Raw genomic sequence first — 22,802 nt, forward strand, 5'->3', positions numbered from 1 at the left:
ATGGCGATAATCTATTTTATTAATAGGGTACAATGTTGTCTTCCAAAAAAAGAAACAACAAGACTTCGATCTCATTTACGACAGTAGTTGGTTAGAGGCTGAAAAACGATTTCAGCTTTTTAATGGATGGGGACGTTTGTTTCGCACACGAAACTATCGAACTCTTCTGAGGTATTTGCACTGTATTTGACGCTTTCAAAGGAATTTTGTCAGAAGGATATTTGGAAAAAACGAACACTTTTCAGTTATTTTATTTTTATGATTAGCCTATGTGACATCAAAATAAGGAAGAGATCCAGCGTTTGACCATAGCAGAGGTAATTATGTTTAATATTTATGTAGAAGTGGATTTCCCTGTTCCCTCCCCTCCCCTCCTATTTTATTGTAGGCAAATTAAACGGGTCTTCGGCAAAATATTCACAATCACATTTGTTATATAATAGGTATTGTTTAGATTGTTAGGACTGCGCATGTGCAGTTACACGTGTCATTCGGATGTTCAGATTAAAGAGAATTGAGTTGCGTTTACTCAGTGTTTACTTCTGTTCTCGATAATTTATCCGTTTACAACATCTGGCGACGAGGATGGGATCCTCCAGTGATGTGTTGCTGTCTTCATGGCGATTTTGAAAATTACGAAGTTCTTCTGTGCGTTTCTGTTGTCCGTGCACGTGGTTGCTTGCCTTCTTGCTTTTTGTTCGGCCGCCATTATGGCTTCCCCGCTAGTTGGTTCCATTGGGGAGTTCGATACTTCTACGGAGACTTTTACGGCTTATCAGGAAAGACTTGATCAGTATTTCGTTGCGAATAGTATTGGCCATTACCCTCCTGATGCCTCCACAGCTGATAAAGCAGCTGCGAACAAGAAGAAGGTTGCAGTGATGATTTCAGTTATCGGCAAGAAGACATACGGGACACTTCGAGATTTATGCAGTCCAGCAAATCCAAAGGACAAGACATTCGAGCAGTTATGTGAATTACTTGAGCGACATTTCAAACCTAAACGATTAGAAGTTGCAGAATCGTACCGATTTCACCGTTGTTTTCAAGAAGAGAATGAAACTGTTTCCGTGTACAGTGCTCGTTTACGACATCTTGCTTCCAGTTGTAATTTTGGTGCGTTCTTAAATCGTTCGCTTCGCGACCAGTTTGTTTGTGGGATTCGCAATCCGGCCACTCGTAAAAAGCTTTTAAGTGAAGATCGCACCTTCCAACAAGCGATGCAAGTGGCAATTGTTGATGAGATAGCAGCGAAAGAATCCATGCAAGTGCAGCAGCAATTGTCTCAACCAGTACATGCAGTCACCAAGGACCCACCTGCCCTTCCTTCGCGCCGAAGTTCAAGTACACCTCCAGTCTTACCACCAGCTGGTCGTCAAGGGTCATTTCCTAAATCGCCTCGACGGTCTACCTCCTACACTTGTTTCTCATGTGGTAATTCTGACCATACAAGGTCTAAATGCAGATTCAGAAATGCTGTGTGTCACAACTGCAATGGAACTGGACATATTGCTCGCGTTTGTCAGAAAAGTGGAGTGAATGCCATGTGTGTCGAAGAAGAGTTTCCCGAAGAACAGGTACCTGAAGAAGAAGAGTTGTATGTTGTGTATGATGTTAATGCTATGTCCAAGTCTGAAATTTCTGTGACATTGAAGATTGAGAACAATGATTGTTTAATGCAGTTAGACACTGGGTGTGCTTTGTCTCTTGCACCACTTAGTTTCATAAAAGAAGTTTGTCCTGATGTTACTCTGAAACCAACCAATGTGGTTTTGTCAACCTACACAGGTGAAACTGTGCATCCCTTAGGGGAAGCATCTGTGAATGTTGAGTATTCGGGATCACAGTACTCATTGCCCTTGCTTATTGTACGAGAAGGATCATGTGCTTTGTTTGGTCGGAATTGGCTCATGGATGTCAATTTAGATTGGAAAAACCTGCCAGGGTTGAATCACATTGGCCCCTTACCCTCACCCACTTCATCAGTGCCAGGTTCGACAGGTAACCAGACTTTGGACTCTGTCCTTGAACAATACAGTGAATTATTTCAGACCCAACTTGGATGCTACACGGGCACGCCTGTTGTATTAAATGAAAGTAAAGAGGCTAAATTCCACAAAGCTAGACCAGTTCCTTACGCCCTGCAGTCAAAAGTGGAGAGCACATTGCTTAAAATGGAAAAGGATGGAGTTATTGAAAGAGTTACTTCTGCTGTCAGTGCAGCCCCTATCGTGGTGGTTGGAAAGAAAGAGAGTGACGAAGTGCGTGTATGCGGAGATTTTAGTGTAACATAGAATACATGTGCTAATGTAGAAACTTATCCTATGCCTCAGATTGAGGACATGCATTCAGCCTTGAGGGGATGCACCGTGTTTAGTGTCTTGGATATGAAACAAGCTTACCACCAGATACCCATTGCAAAGGAATCACAGCCTTATCTCACTGTCAATACTCACATTGGACTATTTGCATTTAAGAGGTTGCCAAATGGTATACATTCAGGTCCAGCCATTTTTCAGAGAATTATGGACAACTTACTGTCTGACATTCCGAAGGCAGTGAGTCGACTTGATGACATTCTGGTGGCAGGAACAGATCAATAAGACCATCTCCACACTCTTTCTTTGGTTTTGGATCGACTTCTTAATGCTGGCTTCCGACTGAACAAGGCAAAGTGCAAATTCCTCCAGGCGTCAGTGGTTTATCTTGGTCACAAGATAGATGGCGAGGGCTTACATCCCACTGAAGACAAACTTACAGCCATTCGTGACGCCCCAAGACCTAAAGATGTTGCTGCCTTGAAGTCCTTTCTGGGACTTATAATGTTCTATTCACGATTCATGCCACATCACTCCACAGTTCTGGCACCCTTACACAGCCAATTGAAGAAGAATACACCCTGGAAATGGTCTAAAGTTGAAGAAGATGCATTTGTTGCCGCTAAGCAGCTGATTCTTAGCTCAAAAACTTTGGTACATTATGATGAAACACTTCCCCTTTTTCTGTCATGTGATGCTTCATCGTATGGTGCTGGAGCAGTTCTGTCTCATCAGATAGATGGACAATTTCGGCCTGTTGCCTTCGCCTCTTGTACCCTGACACAAGCCCAACAAAACTACTCCCAGTTAGAAAAGGAGGCATTCAGCATCATTTTTGGATTAAAGCGATTTCGTCAGTACTTGTATGGTCGCTCCTTCACAATTTTAACAGATCATCGCCCTCTGCTCACCCTCTTTGGACCACAGCAGCCAGTTCCTGCTCATGCTGCAGCTCGACTTCAAAGATGGGCCCTCATCCTGGCATCGTACAATTACAAAATTGAGTACCGCAGCACTACAGCGCATGCTGATGCAGACAGCATGTCACGTCTTCCTTTGCCACAAACATGGTCACCCAAATGTGAAAATGTCGAGTGCTTCTTCTTAGAACCTGAAGTTGTAACCAATGTGACCAGTCAGATGATCAAAAGAGAAACCCAGGTTGACCCCGTCTTATCCAAAGTGTACAGTTATGTCATCAGTGGATGGCCAAGTGTAGTAGATCCGACATTAGTACCGTTCAAGAATAAACGAGATGAACTGACAACCCAACAAGGCTGTGTGTTGTGGGGTACTCGGGTTGTTGTACCACCTTCCCTTCAAGAGAAAGTATTGCATGAACTTCATGAAACACATCCAGGAATTTCCAGAATGAAAGCATTATCAAGGTCATATGTATGGTGGCCCAATATTGATGCCCGCATTGAAAGAACTGTTTCTTCATGCAGTACTTGTCAAACTATGAGATCTGCACCTCCTACTGCTCAAATTCATCCATGGATTTTTCCAACACGGGCTTGGTCTCGCATTCATGTGGACTTTGCAGGACCGATCTCTGGACATATGTATATGGTTGTTGTTGATGCATACAGCAAATTCCCAGAGGTGGTCAAAATGACAAATATTACTGCTGGAACAACTATCACTGCATTGCGTGACATATTCAGCAGGCACGGATTGCCCGAAATTCTTGTTTCTGACAATGGTTCCCAGTTCACTTCGAGAGAATTTGAAAAGTTTTGTGTCAACAATGGAATTGTACATCGTACTTCAGCAGCGTACAAACCATCCACCAATGGTCAGGCTGAACGTGTTGTCCAGATTTTGAAATCAGCAATCAAACAAGCCCAGCTTACTCACACTGATGTGTCTGCTCAAATTGCTAAGTACTTACTTGTTTATCGAAACACACCCCATTCCACTACAGGCGAACCTCCCTCTTTAATGCTTATGGGCAGGAGATTGCGTACTCGCCTCGATTTACTGATTCCTTCAGTTGAAAAGCATGTTGAAGCTCGACAGTACAGTACGATGGTTAGTCCCACCGCACACAGAGGTCTACGCCAGTTTCATGCAGGTGATCCAGTACTGGCCAGAAACGATGGGAAGGGAGAAAAGTGGATGCCTGGGGTCATCACTGAGGTACTTGGTTCTCGACACTATATGGTTGAAGTGTCAGGCAAATTGTGGAAACGACATGTGGACCAACTTCTGAGCCGAGCTGTTAGTGATGACCACTCAAACAGCCCCTCATCAATTGATGACCACTCTATGCCACTTCAATTGGCTTCCCCAGTGGATGTTTCTGATGAAGTTGTCCCGCTTCCCTCAGGCTCTCATACAGCCACAGCGGATGAGTCACAGTTGACCAGTACTAGCGAACGTTGTGAAAGTCCTTTACCTGGAGCTTCCTGTTCTGTTACAGACAATGACAATGTTACTGTAGTTCCTCCTGTTTTGCTGTCAGGAATTCCTGATACAAGTTCTATGTTAGAGAAACCAAGTTACTCAGATAAGGTTGCTACTCCCCCTTGTTTAGAAAGACGTTACCCTATTAGAGTAAATCGTGGACTGCCAAGTCACTTGAGAGACTATGAGTTAAAGTGCTGACATTGGTTAACTGTTATGTTATAGAAAAGAAACTGTTTCATTTAAAGGGGGAGATGTTATATAATAGGTATTGTTTAGATTGTTAGGACTGCGCATGTGCAGTTACACGTGTCATTCGGATGTTCAGTTTAAAGAGAATTGAGTTGCGTTTACTCAGTGTTTACTTCTGTTCTCGATAATTTATCCGTTTACAACAACATTCGATCAAATTGGATATATAAGTTTAACATTAAACTCTACACATAAAAATGCTTTTTAAAACTGCTAGGTCCAATGTAAGAAAAAAGCTTACGCTAAATGATTAAACCTACTACATTACAGAAATTCGCTTACAAAATAGACATATCAAAAACAAAGCTAAAACTAAACTTAACTTTTTTGGTTTAAAGTGGATGTCCCAGTCGCTTTCATGAAGGATTTTTTTCTCATAACATAAATTTCCTTTTGGTCAAGTCAAATCCAAGTCTCATATATAGACCAAATTGTGATCATGAATGAAAGTTGCTGGTTGTACAATACACTAACTCCAGTGTTCTGTCGGTACCCTGGTGGTTTTACCTGCTCGCGAAATTCTGATGTAATAACTTAGACAATTCCATGGAATAAGGTAACTAAAACGAAAAGCGACAGAGGTGACTAAAAGCAAAGGAAGAATATTATTTTAGAATCTCCTGTCAACGCAAGTAAGGTAAGAACCTATTTTGATCGTCTTTTGTGTCGTCTTGTGAGTTAAGGCAGGACTTAAACGTGATTAACTAGCACATACAAATACAAAGTTGATCGCGAATGGTGAGAACGTTGTGTTCTGAAGGGAGATATCCAAAAGCTCCCCCGTTCTGTAATCCCAAGATTTTTCTTCTAGAATTCTGTGGTAAGACATGTGATCGCCTTTGTAGGCTAAGAACGTGGTGAAGATTTATTGTATTCACGACGTAATTTTACTACCATGACATGTGTGCCTACAAAATTTAATATTTATTTTTTACATAAAGACCAACGAAACGTTCGTCATATTCATGTTGTAAAATATTTCAGTGCTTCAGAAAGGTGAAATCGTTTGAACACGTTGATGCATGCGAGACTAGCGAGCTCACCTCATTAAATATTTTCTCGGAGTTTCGTGAAAGCGATATTTTGAATAATGAAGAAATCTGTTTAGTGCTTGCCATTGTAGCTGAAGTTTTCTCAAACCCAATGGAGGTTTCTTTCATTGGAACAGAGCTCTAAACTGCAATCACATCGCAAGCATCTCATGATTTTAATCACTGCATCAAAAGTATAAGCCAAATCACAGCTGCTCAAGGAGTGTGGGAGGGGTTTGAGTACTTCCTAGTTTACTGTTGTCTTAAAGGAAACTAAAAATCGATTTCCACTCCAATTTTTTATTCCATGTTGCTCTACTCGCGGAGCCTAGAGAGAAATTTAGTCGGTCAGTCAGCCAAACTTGCTGGTACCCTGTTAAACATAATGCTAGATGTCTTGGCAGGTTCGCTATTTAAGCCCTTTTTAAAACTACACGCTCTTTTAACAAAAAAGGAGACACTTCTGTCTAAAGAGTATTACAGAAAGTTCTTCATTTCTCCAGAACTTCAAAGAAAGTATTGCCTTTTTTCATTTCATATTTTCTTTATCAAGCAACTATTTAAAGACCGGTAGAAGCAGGTTAAAACAAATACTCAATAGTTAAAACGGATGCCTACAAGCCTAGATAGGTGGTTGTACTAACGCGTGCCTATATTCGCCTATATAAAAAGTCAAATAAATTGTTTCAGAGGTATAAAACGTTGATGAAATTTAGAATTTTCAAAAGCGTTATTTCAAAATATTATGCTCACTTTAATATTTTGCAATCAAAAGCAAAAGGTACGTCAAGATGACAACAGACCCTTGATAATGGCTATACTTCAGTAGATGGCATAAAGGATGACAACGCTGAAAACTATTCATGTAACAAAACATTCTGTCCGTAGCTTGGTACTGCAGTCATGAAAATTATTGAAGTTTAACACTTTGAATTTCTTTTCATTGCAGATATTAAGTGGAATATTTCCTCAAAATGAAGGAAATTATTCTACTGACTGCAATCCTCATTTTGTTACCTTTGTACGCGAGTGGCACCATCTACTATGTGGACGGAAGTGCCGGCGCTGACTCAAATAAAGGAATGAGCATTACAAGCGCATTCGCAACCATCAGGGCTTGTGTCGACGCATTAACGAGCCCTGGAGACGAGTGCCAAATTCGCAAAGGACACTACCATGAAGCGGGATTCGTGATTTCTGGTAAACAAGGAACCTCGTCCCAACCTATCATTATTCGCGGCTATCAAGACGAGGTTCCCGTTATTGATGGAACAATTCCCCTAACGCCAGCGGCAGGTTGGGTAGTTGATACGAACAGGATTTACAGCGCTGTTATAGATCAGAACATATGGCAGCTTTTTGTCCGCAAAGGTAAAAAAATGGAAATGATGACCAACGCTCGTTGGCCAAACGCTCTGTGGTCAGACAAAAGTGTGTTTTCGAATGACAACTGGGCAAAGTCTGCCGATACCTCCGAACGTAATAAAATGATCGATAATGGCGACAAAGACTTGGCTGGAATGAGATGGAGCGCGAAAGATGCGATGGCTGTTCTAAATATCGGTAGCTTCAATACTTTTGCCGCTAAAGTCAAGAGTCACACACGCGGGCAGAACTTTTTTACTTATGACGACACATTTGACGACTTTAAGTTCAAGCCGAGCCACAATCAATACTTCTTGGAAGACAAGTTTGACTTCCTCGATAATCCTGGTGAATGGTTCTACAACAAGAATAATGGAACTGTTTATGTGAAGACACCAGATGGTGCAAGTCCTGCAGGAAGAATACGTGGCAAGGTAAACTAAACTGCGTATGCTTTCTTTTTGGCTTTTAATCTATAAACCACTCAGTTAAATACTTGAAATTCTCATCGTCTAACAACCATAATAATACAGTTTTTTTTGAAATTTGAAAACTTTTTTTTACATATATATATAAATTAAGGAGGCTTTAAATTTTACCGACAGATAATTTTAAAGACGAAAAATATATTTAAAGAAAGCTTCAAACAGTTAAAAAAAAACAAGGTTCTGCAATTGCAACGAGCTGAAAAGAACCTGCTTTCTGAAAATTCTTTACTAGTCTCGGAAAACTTCTTTCAAAGGCATCTTCGGATAAGCTGTGATATAAGGCCAAAAATGGAAAGTCTTAAAGATGATTTCCAGTCCGTACTGCGCAGACTCAGGGTTTGTTTTCATTTTTGTTTTGAATTCGTTGAAACGTTACACTTCAGTGATAGCGTACATGAAGTTTTTTAGTTCGCCATTACGGATCGTTTCGTTCAAGAATTCACGACGAGCTAAAACGTCCGTTTGAAATGCCGTCGAGCTTCTTTTACTCGTTATTATTGTTTTGCAAGGGTATCTGGCGTTAATAATGAAGAAAAAGGTAAGTTTTGTCCCGGAATTTTTATTTTTGCTAGTAAACATTCTTCTGTTTGTGAGACTCACAAACATTGCAGGCGGAGATTGCGCAGTACGGACTGGAAATCATCTTTAAGCTGTTATGGGCCACCTTATGAAATGGGGAAAAAATTTTATGAAAATGTTCACATTAACAAGTCAATAAAACCCCACCCCCACTCTACCCCCGTTTGTTTGTTGGTTGGCTAGGTTATTATTATATTTTTCATCTGCCATTTCAAAATGTATTAAGGGCTCGTCCGTCATTTTCTTCTTTTTCGCGGTAGTAAAGTAAGTGCATAATGCTGCCTGGGAGCAGTTTATTATTTGGATCGTCTGTGTAAGCCACTGGCATCGTGTACGAAGACTTACACTTAAAAGACTTAATCATTAAATGATTTTCTAGCATATTAAATATCATTCATACCCGCCTTTGGCAAAGACTCTCAAATTTCATTAACATTAAGCTCAATACAGTCCAATAAGTTTCTCTGATATTTTCATCGTTTTAGGTACAGACATATGCTTTCACCATTTCCAACTGCCGCCATCTTCATTTCAAGCAATTGGAGTTCTTTGGCACCACCCTTAGAGCACCGAAACCAAGCAGAGCTAGACGGGAAATAATAGATGGCCTTTCTTTTGACTCGATCAATTTTAACTTCCCGTCTTATTCCAAGCGCATGCTGGGTATACCGGACCCTCCACAGTGGACAGAGATCCATCCAAACCGCGGGAACAGTTTTAAGTTAGTAAACTGCATTTTCTATGGAACCGATGGCGCAGCGCTTCAGTACAGCGGTACTGGAGTTGAAATAAAGAACAATCTGTTCGAATACAATGATTGGTCTGTGGTCCTTTCCAAAAAAAAGCACGGCGGATTAGGAACTGTGATATCGGAAGGTGTAAATGACCAGTTCATTCGAAACACTATGCGCTTTAACGGTGCGTCTAATGGGTACCGTCCCAATAAACCAAATCCCGTTGTCAGGCTCAACCGCATTCATGATCAATGCTGGGGAAATATTCAGCGCGACGGCGCGAGCATCCAATTCCAAAGAGGCGCGCAGAGCCATGGTCTTGTGGAAAAGAACTGGGTTAACGCAAGCTCCAAGGCTGCCATCCGCTTTGACGCTGGGAGCCCCCCAGGAATTGGACGCGGCGGCACTATAAAAGAGAACGTGGTGTGGAATACTGGTGCGATTGTGGTGAAAGGCGACTACCATCGAGTGCTCAACAATCTGGCCTTCGACAAATATAAAGGGCGTACCGGCTGCACTTTGTGTGTTTTTTATCGCTTTCGTCAAAAGGATAAGTCGGGTAAAGTTGTAAAAATGAACAGAAATTCAGTTGTTCTGAGAAACGCAGCAGGGGCGGGCGTTCGTGCTGGAAGATTAGGAAAAACATACATGCCTAAGATGCATTACCAAAACTGTTAGAGGACATTGTAGGCGACCAGTCGTTTAAGGAGGCTCAAAAGGTTTTTTGCTTGATGATCTATCCTGATTTGTTGCATACAAGAACTACTCGGTATTTCGTTTCTTTTTCAAATCTAGTGCAATTTTTTTTTCTTAAGTGAAACCATTTTTTTTTGAAAATAACTCGACTTCCACTCATATTTTTAAACATATAAAACGGGCGTTTTTAGTCTTCTTTGGGATTTAACATCTATAAAAAAATAATGGAGCAAGAAAAGAAAAATCTGAGACTACGTTTCTTAAACCAATATATGTAGATCAAATTCTACAAAAAAGTTTAGGCTCTCACGTAAATGTGTTCTCAGTTAACCTTATGTTGCGCAACATCATAACTGCAAACAAAATCCTGACGTTGCTTGTTATGGTCTATATGATGAAAACAAAATACAAAATCACAATCTTTATTCAATAAGCTTTCAGAAAATATATACTTACCGTTACCGTTGGTGGTTTACATTACAATTTCACTTGGAACGAAAGCGCCAATATTCCTTCCGTGATACCTTTAAAATTAAGCACATCGCAATATTTAATTCATTTTTTTTGCTAGCCTTAAGAATGGCCTCTCGATGATGCCAAAACGTCTACAAGATGAAGAAACGTTGAGTAAAAAACGTCATTGAAGAGCCTATCGAGGGGATAAAACATATATAAAATATATTACTTTTTATTAACCTTGGCCCAGAGCCTTATATTCATCTGTTTGGTTCCAAACAAATTTCCATATAAAATTTTACTTCTTTGTGATATCCTTGACAAAATTGTTGATAAATTTCCGAGGAGGAGTAGAAAAAAACCAGTGATGGCACATGCGAAAACGCATTTAATTACCTGACCTTTGGGGTCAATTTATAATAAAGATCTAAAGCAGTTGTTAAGGAGTTGCTAGAGACAGTTTTTGGTGGTAAGTCATTTCGGAGAGATTTGTTATGCCAAATGGTGAATTACTGGAGGGGAGGACAACTGCATTGAAAAAAAAGTGGACATTGCGCGCGCGTAACTAGTCCCATTTCCAAACTGCGCATTTGAATTTCAAATCCCGACTTTTTTAAAGGATTAGAGTTAATATAGATTTAGGCAAGCCTAAAAGCGGAGCTCCCAGGTTATATGCCCTTTACATCTTTTTTAGAATGATTTTTTATTCGTGTTATTTTCTTTATATATATATTATGTTTTTCACCATGAACAACAGCACCAAATTAAAGTAAAAATAGTTGATCAATCAAAAGAGGATAATCATCTAGCAGTTTGTGCATAACCTCCCAAAGGTATATAAACTCTCAAAGAGAAACTAGAACAAAGAAAGCGTTGCTCTAGAAAATATCCATACACCCACCATAACTGGTATGTTATAGCTGTACAAAGCATACAACTGGAAAGTTTTGCATGTAGCTTGTCCCACCCTCCCTCCACCCCCCCCCCCCCCCCCCACAAACGGGGGCCCTATTGGAACAGTGACAGTATTATTTCCCGATACTAAAAATAACAGCTGTCTGCTAGCAAACCGGAGTAAAAGCCAGCCGCAAGCAAAATAGTGGCATTTATCATTCTGCCAAATAGGTTTCCCCAAAATGATAACACCATTTTCCCTTCATATGAGTCCCTTTGTCCTTGAGGGGCTTCACTTTACTTAATTGCATGTAAACTAAGAAAAATTCTGGAGAGGCAGACATACTGTTTGTTAGTCTTAAACTCAGGTATAGTCTGTATACATTGTTTGGCAAAAATTTTACCATGCATTTGCTTGTATATTAAACCATGCAACAACAAATAACTGATCTGTGAGACACACCCACAAAACAAAACAGCTGTGTTTAATGTTTTATTATTTAATGACTGAGTTTGGTTTTGGTGATGAAGTAAAAATTTGCCTATGAACAACATATATTTCATCAGTTATTATTGTATTGCAACATGTGATATTAATTAAGAGATTGATGAACTGTGTATCTCATTATCATGATTACTGTTCTTCACAGTGTGGGCACTGGGAATTAAATGTTTGGGTAGGTAAAGCCTGCTGTTGAGCCAAGTGGCTCATCAGGCTGGAGCGTAACCAGGTTTCTGAAGCATTATTAAGCGGCTAGGAGTATTTCTACTCCCCCTGGATGGGATGCTAGTCCATTGCAGGGTTAATCCCCCCCCCAGCAGTAAATAAGCCGGTACCCATTTATACACCTGGGTGAAGAGAAGAACTATGAGAGTAAAGTGTCTTGCCTAAGAACGCAACGCAGTGACCCAGGCCAGGTCTCGAACCCGGACCGCTCGATCCGGAGTCCAGCACAATAACCATTAGATCACCACACCTCCCACAAATGTTTGGGTAGCCGAATGATTTTTATATTTTTTTTTATTTTAGCAATACGCTCAAATTTTAAATGTTTGACTTTTTATAGCTGTATATTTCATTTTGTGTATATAAGTAGTTTTAACCTTTTTAACCAATAATATAATGTAATTTTTTTGTAAAAACTATATTATTCAACCCTTGGGTTGCAATTTAGTTTTAATAAAGCATCTATCCATCTATCTATCTATATTGTGTTGTCAGAGATCCCTTAAGAAATACGTACATGGTTGAACCTTAACTGGCTCTATTTCATTAACTTTAAAATTACACCTGACTACATAAATTGTATATTTTCACACAGAGTACATAAGTGTTAGTTGTACATGCAATGAAGAAATAATATATTCTGATTGTTCATTTATCTCTCTCTGTGTCTGCAACTCTGTGGAAATTCTGCTACTCGTGTTAACCCTGAAAAAGGGAAAATAACAGATACCATTTTGTTGATGATCATTGACATCAAATGAATATTTATAATTTTAATTTAATTTATGCAGAACATTATACAGATACATAAAAAAGAGAGTTATTTTTCCAATTTTTGCATGGGCCAGGGAATGTGTTGGGGGATATGTTTAGAACCAAAAAGTCCTTTCAGAGTGAGTGTGTCAGGAAAACCTTTTTTAACTACTGAAGACACTAATACTGCTATCAATAAGACCCGGCACATGGCGAGACTTTGATGAATGTTTTGGGGTGTGAAACACCGGCTTAATTCAAGAGTTGCCTCCATATTGATGTGTCTTTTAAGACTCTTATATTTATCTCTGACAGGTGATGTTGAAAGTACTGTGATTAAGTTTAGGAAAGCTTACATATTCTCCCTAAAACTTTTATCAGGGATATAGCTAAGAAAACACTAAGCCGGCTCATCAACAAGCCCAGCTGGCTTTTCTGGCCTAAGCAGCTCTAAAATTTTACTAAGTCTTTGTGTTCACGTAAAATTTCAGCTGAGTTTAAGTTCTATTTCTACATTTGCCTGGTACCACAACAAGACAATTTATGTTAAGTTAGGGCTTGAGCTTATTAGCTATTGAGGTTTAAGGTATTAACAAAAGGAATTCAAACACAACAGATCAATTTGCACTTCTCCCACAAAATCATTACAAGTATTCCGGTATTTTGTCGGGTCAGGTAGCAGATCTTGTTGGGTCTTTGCCCTCATACCCCTCCTCCATGGTGGGGGAGGGGTGCATTGTATGAACAACGAAAACATTTTTCTTGAAAAATAAAAACATTTTATGTACATGTGCTGTTACATATATAAATTGTGTATATTAAATTCCTCAATTGAACGAGGATTTTAGAGAAAAATACAATGTAAACTTACCAAGGGGTTAAAACACATACCATTTTTCACACCCAAAAGTTTTACACTTGAAAAACAAGTTTCATGCACTAATGTGTCATGGAGCTTCTTTAATATCTAGATAAAGAAAGGTATAAGCTGACACTAATGTTATGATTACCTGCATCACCAATTTCACTAACTGCACCCCTTGACTGTTTTCCCTGCACTGAAAACAAAATTTATACATATCAAAAACCTGTAAAATTCTTAACTTGCATCCTCGCAAAAAGTATGGAAATCCTATCATAGCAAGTTTTAGAAAGACAACAGATTTACCAAAATAAATGACAACTTCAAACTGCATCTTACACCCTCTATAAATACTTCTCACTGAATTTACCTCAAAAAACTTGTTGTACATGTATTATTTACTTTTAATTATATCCTCGAGTCATCGCAGACAGGCCCATTTTGAACTTATTTTTTTCACGATCAAAAACTAGTCCTACTTCTCTTGTAGAAAAATATTTGATTTAGTCACTGCTTTAAGTTGGAAAACTTTGAAAGGCTTAAAGAATTGTACAAGTCATGTGCAACCTTCAAGAAAGCAATGCTCATAGCCACAGGGCTAAAAAAAGTACCCTCTGATTGTCTGGGGCAAGTAGATTTTTCTGTCAAGCAATTAATTTTTCATGCCTGTTTGCGTAATAGATTAAAAGGCCCAGGCAAGTCGTCTAGATGTAAATTATACAGTCACAAGTTTACTAAGAAACACAATCATGCACAGTCCTAGGAAAGCAAAATTTGAGAGCTGCTTGTCAACCACAGGGAAATCTGGAATTTATTTTTTTCCAAGCCCTTATCCTTCATTATAACTTCAGGATCAGTTTGGTTGTTATAACTTAAGAAAATTTCATGATCTTTTGCATAACATTTTAGAATCTGTGCTAAATTCTTTTATGTATCATATTTATTCGATTAAACGCCACGGCGTTTATTTAATTTTTCGTGATTCGAGTGCGGCGTTTATTAGAGGGAAGCGTTTATACGAGGGCGTCGTTCATTTAAAATTCAATTTATTTAAAATGTCAATTTCAATACCTTAAAACCTTGAGAGTGATAAATGATCGTCGCAGTGAATTTCCAATTTAAGCAATTGGAATAAAGAAGCCTGAAAAAAAATTCAGGGCTTCAACGGGATTCGAACCCGTGACCTCCGCGATACCGGTGCGATGCTCTACCAACTGAGCTATTGAAGCCACACATTGGGAGCGAGGTCAATTGTGAGTTCATATTTTCCCGTGAGAGGAGTGAAATGATGTAATGTATATGAAATGATTCATATATGAACTGCGGATGTATATGAGAGTGATAAATGATCGTCGCAGTGAATTTCCAATTTAAGCAATTGGAATAAAGAAGCCTGAAAAAGCTCAGTTGGTAGAGCATCGCACCGGTATCGCGGAGGTCACGGGTTCGAATCCCGTTGAAGCCCTGAATTTTTTTTCAGGCTTCTTTATTCCAATTGCTTAAATTGGAAATTCACTGCGACGATCATTTATCACTCTCATATACATCCGCAGTTCATATATGAATCATTTCATATACATTACATCATTTCCTTAAAACCTTGTTACAATCAAGAAAATATTTGTTTTGGCCTGCTCAAGCTTGATTATTACTGCATTTGCTTTCCGAATCTGTTATTCAAATGAATGCCGCATGATCATGATGCGGTGTTTATTCGAGGGCGACGTTTATTAATATTTCTGTTCTAACATGTAGCGTTTATTCGAGGGAGGCGTTTAATCGAATAAATACGGTAAGTTATAAAAAATATGAATAAATATTCTGAGAAAGGCTGTTATCAGATAAGAAATACAAAACTTTCACAAAACGTTTTCACTCATAACATTCATATTATAAAAATTTAAAAATAAGGAAAACTACGCAAAGTTCTCAGTGAAAAATAACAGAGGTCATGGAGAAACTATATTTCGCTAAGACTCTCAGCTAGCAATGTCCCCTATATTGCATCTGACTCGACCACATTCTTACAAATTTTCATGTAATTTTTGTTCTCTAATTGTTCTGTACTCTTTCCAACGTTTAAAAATGGTGTGTTCTTCCTACGTACTTCGGTGATTTAAGTACAGAATAAACAAATTAACGCGGATAGGAAAAACCAGAAGTAAGGTATGCTTTGAATATACAATTCGTGTTTAAGACAAAACGAATTTCAGTTCACTAAGTCTATGTCCTTGTTTGACATACCGGTACACGACTGAGAGCTAAGAATGATTTTTTTCCCTCGCGTTTAAAACCGTCTACTATATAAGCTTAGCTGAGTAGAAATCGTTTTTAAAAAACTTTTTTCGCTAAGGCCTTGATATGATTTTTTTTTTGATTTTTCCCGTCAAAAGACGCGGGTTGCCACTGGAGCCTAGCTCGTTCCCAGGCCTAATCCGTGCGTACGTACGGACGTACCCGACAACCAAAATTTCTCGGTTCGATAGGATACCATTTGCCCTGTCTGTTCCCTTGTACCCGCATGTTACCAATGGAGCTACGCTACGCGCCTTCGGCGCGTGGAGCTCCGCTAAAATGAGAGTCAACTATGGCCGTGATTCGAAACACTTAAAGGACTCTTCAATGGAACAAAGTTATGCAGAAAGCTTATCCATAGGAGATTTGGTTGCCAAAATATGACGGTCAGAAACTTTTCTTAGCAAAAAATTAGTTGTTAGACCCCCTTCCTTTAATGATAGTCGTATTTGATGTCCTTTTTACACTCATCAGCCTTTGTACAAAGTTTCTTACTATATGCAATTCCCCATTTTCTTTCAAAGGTTACTAGAGATGCTGTTATGTGGTTAAACGCCTTCGGTGTTTTGACTCATCACGTGTACTTTGGTACTAACGAAGCGGCAGTTGCTGCTGCAACGACAACATCGCCAGAACACCGCGAGAGAATCACCGGCGGTGAAAACGTGTATTACCTCAGCTCCTCGGCCATCAGCCTCATGGCGGGAACCTCTTACTACTGGCGAGTGGATGCTGAAATAGACCCGACAACCCCTACCTTTCATAAAGGAGACGTGTGGTCATTTCGAACACAGTAAGGCACCAGCGTACACAGATGAAACTGCTGACGAGTTCGTAATTGGAATCAAATTTATGTCCCCATTGCTGAATTAAAACAAACAAACAATGATTGTACGCTTTCCGATGAAGAGCCTCATTTTCTGAAATTATGAAGTTATTTGGCGATAAAAGTAACAATAATGAGGTCAATTATTTTTTTTCTTTGGGGATTTGGAAATAATGTTAAAAAGATTGAAATAAATCATCACCTGAACTTGGTTGTGTTCTTTGTGTTTGCCTTTGACAGATTCATTATAAAGCTGTTTCCTCTCATTTCTTAGCAGTTACGTGTCATGGCGCAAGTTGCTTTTTGCCCTCTCTTTCAAAATGAAATATGTTTTTGAAAATTCCATGCTCTTTAAAACCAAGGGAAATTTTTTTTTATCAAGAAATAGCTTTTTCATGGAACAGGAACGGATTTGCAGTTCTTTTCGAATGTCTAGAGAGTAAAGGCGTCACCAGAATGCTTGGATCATGAATAAGTCATCAAACGGTTTTTTTGGATGTCTTTAAGGACCTTTGCGCGAAAACCTTCTAACATTGAGATTTTTCTTAAACTCTCACCACTGCAAGTTTACGAGTTACTTATGTCAGCAATTTAAAAATAATCGGGGGTCACCGAATTCGTTTCCGAGATACGATATCTGAAGAAGGCGCTTGTTTGGATAAATTTGACTTCGTCACTCGATATGACCTCTGCTTCTTCTTGCGACAAAATATTTTAAATGAATTAATGCAGGCCAACTTCGTTTGTCCGAATTTTTTTGGGGTCTATAAAACAGATTTATTTCACTGTTAAAGTCCCATAAGATAACTCGTGTCTTTAACAATTGCATTTGCAAATGTTCAAAAAAGCAAAATGTGACTGATTTGATTGCGCGCGGGAAGAGAAAATAATACATGTAATAATAATAATAAAATAATAATAAACTTGCTAACAGTCAAATTTGACTCATTTTTTGTCAATCGGTAGAGCTTTATCAAAAAAGGGGATCCATCCCGAAAAAAAAGTGCGAGTCACCGACGGCTACCCACCCTATATGTGTTAAGAATTATTCCTCAGCGCGCACGCTTGTTGCATGACGCGGCTTGCGATCGAATTACGTGGGCAGTATGGATGCGCATGAACAAATAGCGCAAGCGTCCTTTAGAGGGTATCAAATTTTGCGTCAGGCCGAAATTTTTTATGGAAAAGTGATAAAATGTTCTGGTTTGATTTCTATTCAGTATAAAGGGGATCTAGTGTACATGAATGTAACACATCCATGCGGAGAATTGTTAACGATTCCAGAATATTATATTTTCATTGGTCGGAAATCCAGAATAATACTTGTACGTATTCACTGACTGGTTCACTGGGTTTGAGTTTCGATGAGTTGTTTTCTGAGCTTGCTAATTTTTCTATAGTTTGTTAGGGTTCTAGTTCTTTTCTGTGGTGACAATGTGTAGTTGTTACAAATTTCGCGTTAAACGTTTCCGGGCAAGGGTTCATACAGTATATAAATATTCAAGTTTGTAGGATAATTGTCCAACAAATATTGGGCGGCTTAATTGGCGGCGGGCGTTAATGTATAGTGTAACAAGGTCCTTAGACTACATGTTACGGGGCACTTGTGATACTTTGACTATAAGGAAGAAAGAAACGCCCACGAACTATGGCTATCCCTTCTAAAATAGATATTACATCAAAACCTGAAAATACACTATTTTGTTTTCATTTTGAAGGATTTGACTAAAATGTTTTCTTAAAGGATTTCATGCTTTAGAAATAACATCATACCTTAACAACTAATGGGATGGATTGATCCCAGTCCCGCTTCATGGTCTTAAGTGCGATTCACGATCATGATTGACAGCTGCTGGTTGGGTTGGGACGAAACACTGACCCTAGTGTTTAGTCCAGTACTCCCTGCCTGTTTAACCTGTTTATGAGTTTCAGTCTGGTGTAATAACTCAGACTTTTAAACACAATTCGGTAACTTAAACTAGAGGCGACGAAGAACGTTAAATATTGTCAATGATCTCTAAATCTCCTGTTGACGAAAAATAAGGTAAGAACGTCGGCTATAAACGTGTTTATGCGATTCTGATTTAACATTTGTTCTTACAGCTAGAATGTGGTTAATTTGTAAACACAAAGCTAATTGTGTCGTGGAAGGTTAGATGATTGCATTTTGCGGAATTAGGAAAGCTCTAGGGTCGCTAATAATCAGTCCCTAAAAGAGTCGTTTAGAATAATCTCAAGATATTTCTTCTAGAATCCTTCTTCTCGATTTGGACGTGCGTTTGATTTGAAGATTTAGCACATGGTGTGAAGTTATTTTATTCATGAGGCACAATGTTGCCTTCAAAATCAAACTATCGTGTACACAAAAGAACAACGAGAATGTCGATCTGAGTCACGAGGGTAGAAGATTAGGGAGTGTAAAAAGGTTTAAGTATTTTAAAGATGTACGCGAGAGTACCGACGATCTCAAAATAATTTCATTTTAATGATATTTTGCCAGCGATATTTTTGTAGTTAGTCTCTCTGGAATCGATTGATGTATTGAATTTTTAGACAGAGCAGATTTTACGCAGAGTCGACTCAGTCGTTCCCTTCCCTCCCATCCGCCATTGAGGACAGGGCTGTTTAAACAATAATGCCTTTAATTAAATTAAGGTTAATTTAAGCAATAAATAGCCTGATTATTTTTTTTACCCTAGCTGGGGTCGATATGTTGAATTTTTAAGCAGGGCGGATTTCTGCGTTCGCTCCCCTCCCGTCTTCTGTGAGGATTGGGCTGTAAAACGTATAATGCCTTTATTTCCTTGAGTGTTTATTTAGTACTGCAAAACCTGTGGCCCTGCGATAAATATTAACAATTACATTGAACCGTTTAAAAAAAAATTCACCAAGTATGAAAGTCTAAATTGAACTTTACAGATACTAAATGCTCTTTTAAACCGCTAGGTCCAATGTATGGAAAAAGGCTAACGACGGCCGATTGAATCTACTATATTACAGGGATTCACTAATAAAACAGCCATATAAAATAACAAGCTGACTTGTTTTTCGTTTAAAATGAATTTCTAAATCGTTTCCAAGAAGGACTTCTTTACCAATAACATTAGTCAAGCGTAGGTTTTATAGACTAAAGCGTGATCATGAGTGATAGTTGCTGGTTGTACAATACACTATTTCCAGTGTTTTGTCGGTACCGCTGGTGGCCATGCTTAACCTGTTCATGAGTTTCTTATGTAATTACTTAAACCTTTAAATACAATAAGGTAACTGAAACTAAAGGCGACAAAGAACGACGAAAGGATATCATCAATCTCTTAATATCCTTTCAAAGAAAAATAAGGTAAGAACGTTAACCCTTTGAAACGCCCTTTATGTGAATATTTTAACGCCGTCTTACAAAGTAATTCAGGCGGCACTAGACTAAAAATAAAATATGACTTACCTGCAAATACAAAGTTGACCGCGAATGGATAGAAGGATGTGTTTTAACAGATTTCCAAAAATACTCTCGCTTTACTAATTAACACTTCACTAACCTTAACGTAAAGAAAATTTGAGTGGATAAAGAGATTTCCGTTCAGGAATTGTAAGACGACACGCGCGTGTGATCGCTTTAAAGGCTTAGGCCATGGTGAAAATTTATTCCATTCACGAGGTGTTTCACCACCATGATATGCGTGTTACTTTTTTCCTTGTGTATATAAAGAATAATGAAACATTGGTCATAATCATGGCAAGATAATTAATGGCTGTGGCTAAGAATTTCAATAATAGCGAAAGGTGGAATGCCTTTTACATGATGGTGCACGCGAAACTATTAATCTCGATTCATTTAATATTTCAGAAGATTTTCTTAAAAAGGAATTTTTCAAAATAAATAAAACTATTTGGTAAGTATTATTGAAGAAATAACTTAATCCACCCAATATGAAAAAGAAATCACTTTTTCGAATATTGCCGCAATATGTGTAAAGGCTCTTACAAATCAGTGGTCCTCCAATAAAATATTAACAACTTCAATTGAAAAACCTAAAACAGATTTAAACAATATCAGTTTAAAATTGAACTTTATGGAGCATGAAAATAAGAATTTAGCTGTTACCACTGTACAAAAGGACGCCAACCGATAAACAAAATACAGCAATATACATAAATAACGTAAGTACAATTACCATGAAGATCGTCGGACAGGGTATATCAGTATTTGCGCCGTTCTAACAGAAACTGACATTCCCTCTTACGTCTTTCTCTTAAAAATCGAACACTTAAAACTTATATTTGAAATCATGTGTTGTATGGCGGAGATGTCCGCAGATGCAGTAAGGGGCATTTAGGCAATTTGGTCTCTTCGTGCACTTAGATCACATACAGTTCTTTGTAAAATCGTTCAAAAGAGGATAATCTTGGTTAAATTGGTAATTTTGTTTTTCATATACCAATAAGATTATAGTCTATTTTTTTAACTTAAAAACTGTTAAAAATTATTTCAAAACGATACTGGGATGCTATCATGAATTAATACAAAATTAAACACAAAAATAGTCATTAGAACAAAGAACTAGGTCTTAAATTGGAGATTTGTCAAACAGGCTAGGAACTGAAAACTTGCCATGGCAATGATTAGTTATCACGTCGGAAAAATTATGAGAGGAATAAACAGGACCTGATCATTAAAACTTTTGCTTCGCAGAGTGGGCCTCATTTTTAATATCGTGAACGTCATCCACTTCCCTCTCTCCTTTTCAATAAGAATTCCGTGTTCCTATGAATGCTATATTTTTTATTTTTTTTCTTTTTTCGTGAGCGGGCGGTATTCTACAAATCCTGCGATCTGATTGGTTCCGGAAGCGGGCGGTATTCTCCCATCCGGCCCGCTCACAGCGGGCGGTATCCGTTGCGAGATAAATCGTCGAGTGAATTTTCCGCGCGAAATCATTTTGCAGTGTTGTACGAGCGAACACATGAAAGATTTGCTATGCAAAATCGAAATAGCTGCTCACCAACCGTTGTAAAGGTGAAAGACAAATTAGAAGTGGAATTAAAGGCCTCGAAGTTCTTCTAAAGGCGAGTATTCATTTCTTTATCGACAAAATCGAGTTCTAGTTTCGTAGTTTGTGGTTGTTTGTAATTTTGCAATCATTTTCACGCCATTACGGTAAGCTGCAACGGTTTTAAACATTAATTTTGAGTAAAAAAAAATGCCTTTTTATCGGCCACTTTTTGCCTAAACAAAACTTTAAATGCTATCATTCAAGAAAATGTGATTCTTAATTACAAAACAGTCAAAATAATTCTCGCAATATTGTGCCGTACGTCCAAACTACGCATTTCATTCAGTTTCACATTCGCACTGTTCATCACAAAGAAATTCTGCTGGGAATCAACGCTGAGTTTATTAATTCGTTAAAAACAAGTATGCATATCTGTACCGAAACGGTCTTTCAGTCAGATAATATTTTTTAGTCCAAGAATTACTATCCTACGAACACAATTCCTTTCACAACATTCATCGGGAAGCCGAAATCGATTTAAAGGTGTTCAGTTTTGTCAATGATATAAATGCTTTGCCTCGATTTTACATTTATGCCATATTTACTAGTTCAATTTCTTTTATTGAATCTCTTCAGTGTCAATTTACTATGCTAAACCTTTCTGTCAGTTCGGTTCATTTAAGCGAGGCTATTTTATTCCGAATTTATAAATAACAAACAGGCAGCATTTTACAATCTTACTAATCCGTCGATCGACACTGACAACATTGAAATGACGCGCGTATACAAACAAAGATTTTGTGAAAAAATCTTCCCAGGTTTCTTTTAAAAACAAATAAGAAGGAAAAAAATAAAAAACGTTATTCACCAGCCTTGGTCGGTCCGTATTGGAAAAAACTGTGCCCTCGATCTTGGAACCATCCAAGACCTCGGGCACAGGTTTTTCCAATGCGGACCTCCCGGCTGGTGAATAACCTATATTTATCTCTTTTTAAGGGAAGATTTTGTTTGATTTACAGACGTGAACTGCCAACGTTAAAAAAAATTAAATGAAAAAATAAAAATAAAAAAATAAATAAAAATAAAAAAAAACTGCCAACGTTGACTAACAATGAAAACACTAGCG

At 38.3% G+C, this 22,802-nt stretch overlaps 3 protein-coding genes and 1 long non-coding RNA gene across 4 annotated transcripts in view; 3 read left to right on the forward strand and 1 right to left on the reverse strand.

The window, feature by feature from the left end:
- LOC144663701 (uncharacterized) overlaps positions 1 to 16,666 on the forward strand; it is a 37,459-nt gene extending 20,793 nt beyond the window's left edge. Inside the window, exon 4 of the mRNA XM_078524735.1 lies at positions 16,384 to 16,666. Within this exon, the coding sequence (XP_078380861.1) occupies positions 16,384 to 16,656 (273 nt within the window). The 3' untranslated portion in view covers positions 16,657 to 16,666. The remainder of the gene's footprint in view (positions 1 to 16,383) is intronic.
- Positions 5,553 to 9,854, forward strand: LOC144663261 (uncharacterized). Its single transcript, XM_078524168.1, has 3 exons — positions 5,553 to 5,616; positions 6,960 to 7,809; positions 8,928 to 9,854. Exons 2-3 carry the CDS (start codon positions 6,985 to 6,987, stop codon positions 9,852 to 9,854), a joined length of 1,752 nt encoding a protein of 583 aa, XP_078380294.1. The 5' UTR covers positions 5,553 to 5,616; positions 6,960 to 6,984.
- Positions 12,400 to 22,802, reverse strand: part of LOC144663787 (uncharacterized) — a 95,437-nt gene continuing 85,034 nt past the window's right edge. Inside the window, exons 2-3 of the long non-coding RNA XR_013572663.1 lie at positions 13,713 to 13,760; positions 12,400 to 12,654 (exon numbers count right to left, since the gene is read on the reverse strand). This is a non-coding gene — a long non-coding RNA (uncharacterized LOC144663787). The remainder of the gene's footprint in view (positions 12,655 to 13,712; positions 13,761 to 22,802) is intronic.
- The window catches only part of LOC144663702 (uncharacterized), a 33,040-nt gene continuing 30,179 nt past the window's right edge, over positions 19,942 to 22,802 (forward strand). The window contains exon 1 of the mRNA XM_078524739.1: positions 19,942 to 20,025. The gene's annotated coding sequence lies outside the window, so the exon portion shown is untranslated. The remainder of the gene's footprint in view (positions 20,026 to 22,802) is intronic.

Source organism: Oculina patagonica, chromosome 8 (assembly GCF_052425735.1).
Source record: "Oculina patagonica isolate OP01 chromosome 8, crgOcupat, whole genome shotgun sequence".
NCBI classification, from domain to species: Eukaryota; Metazoa; Cnidaria; class Anthozoa; order Scleractinia; family Oculinidae; genus Oculina; species Oculina patagonica.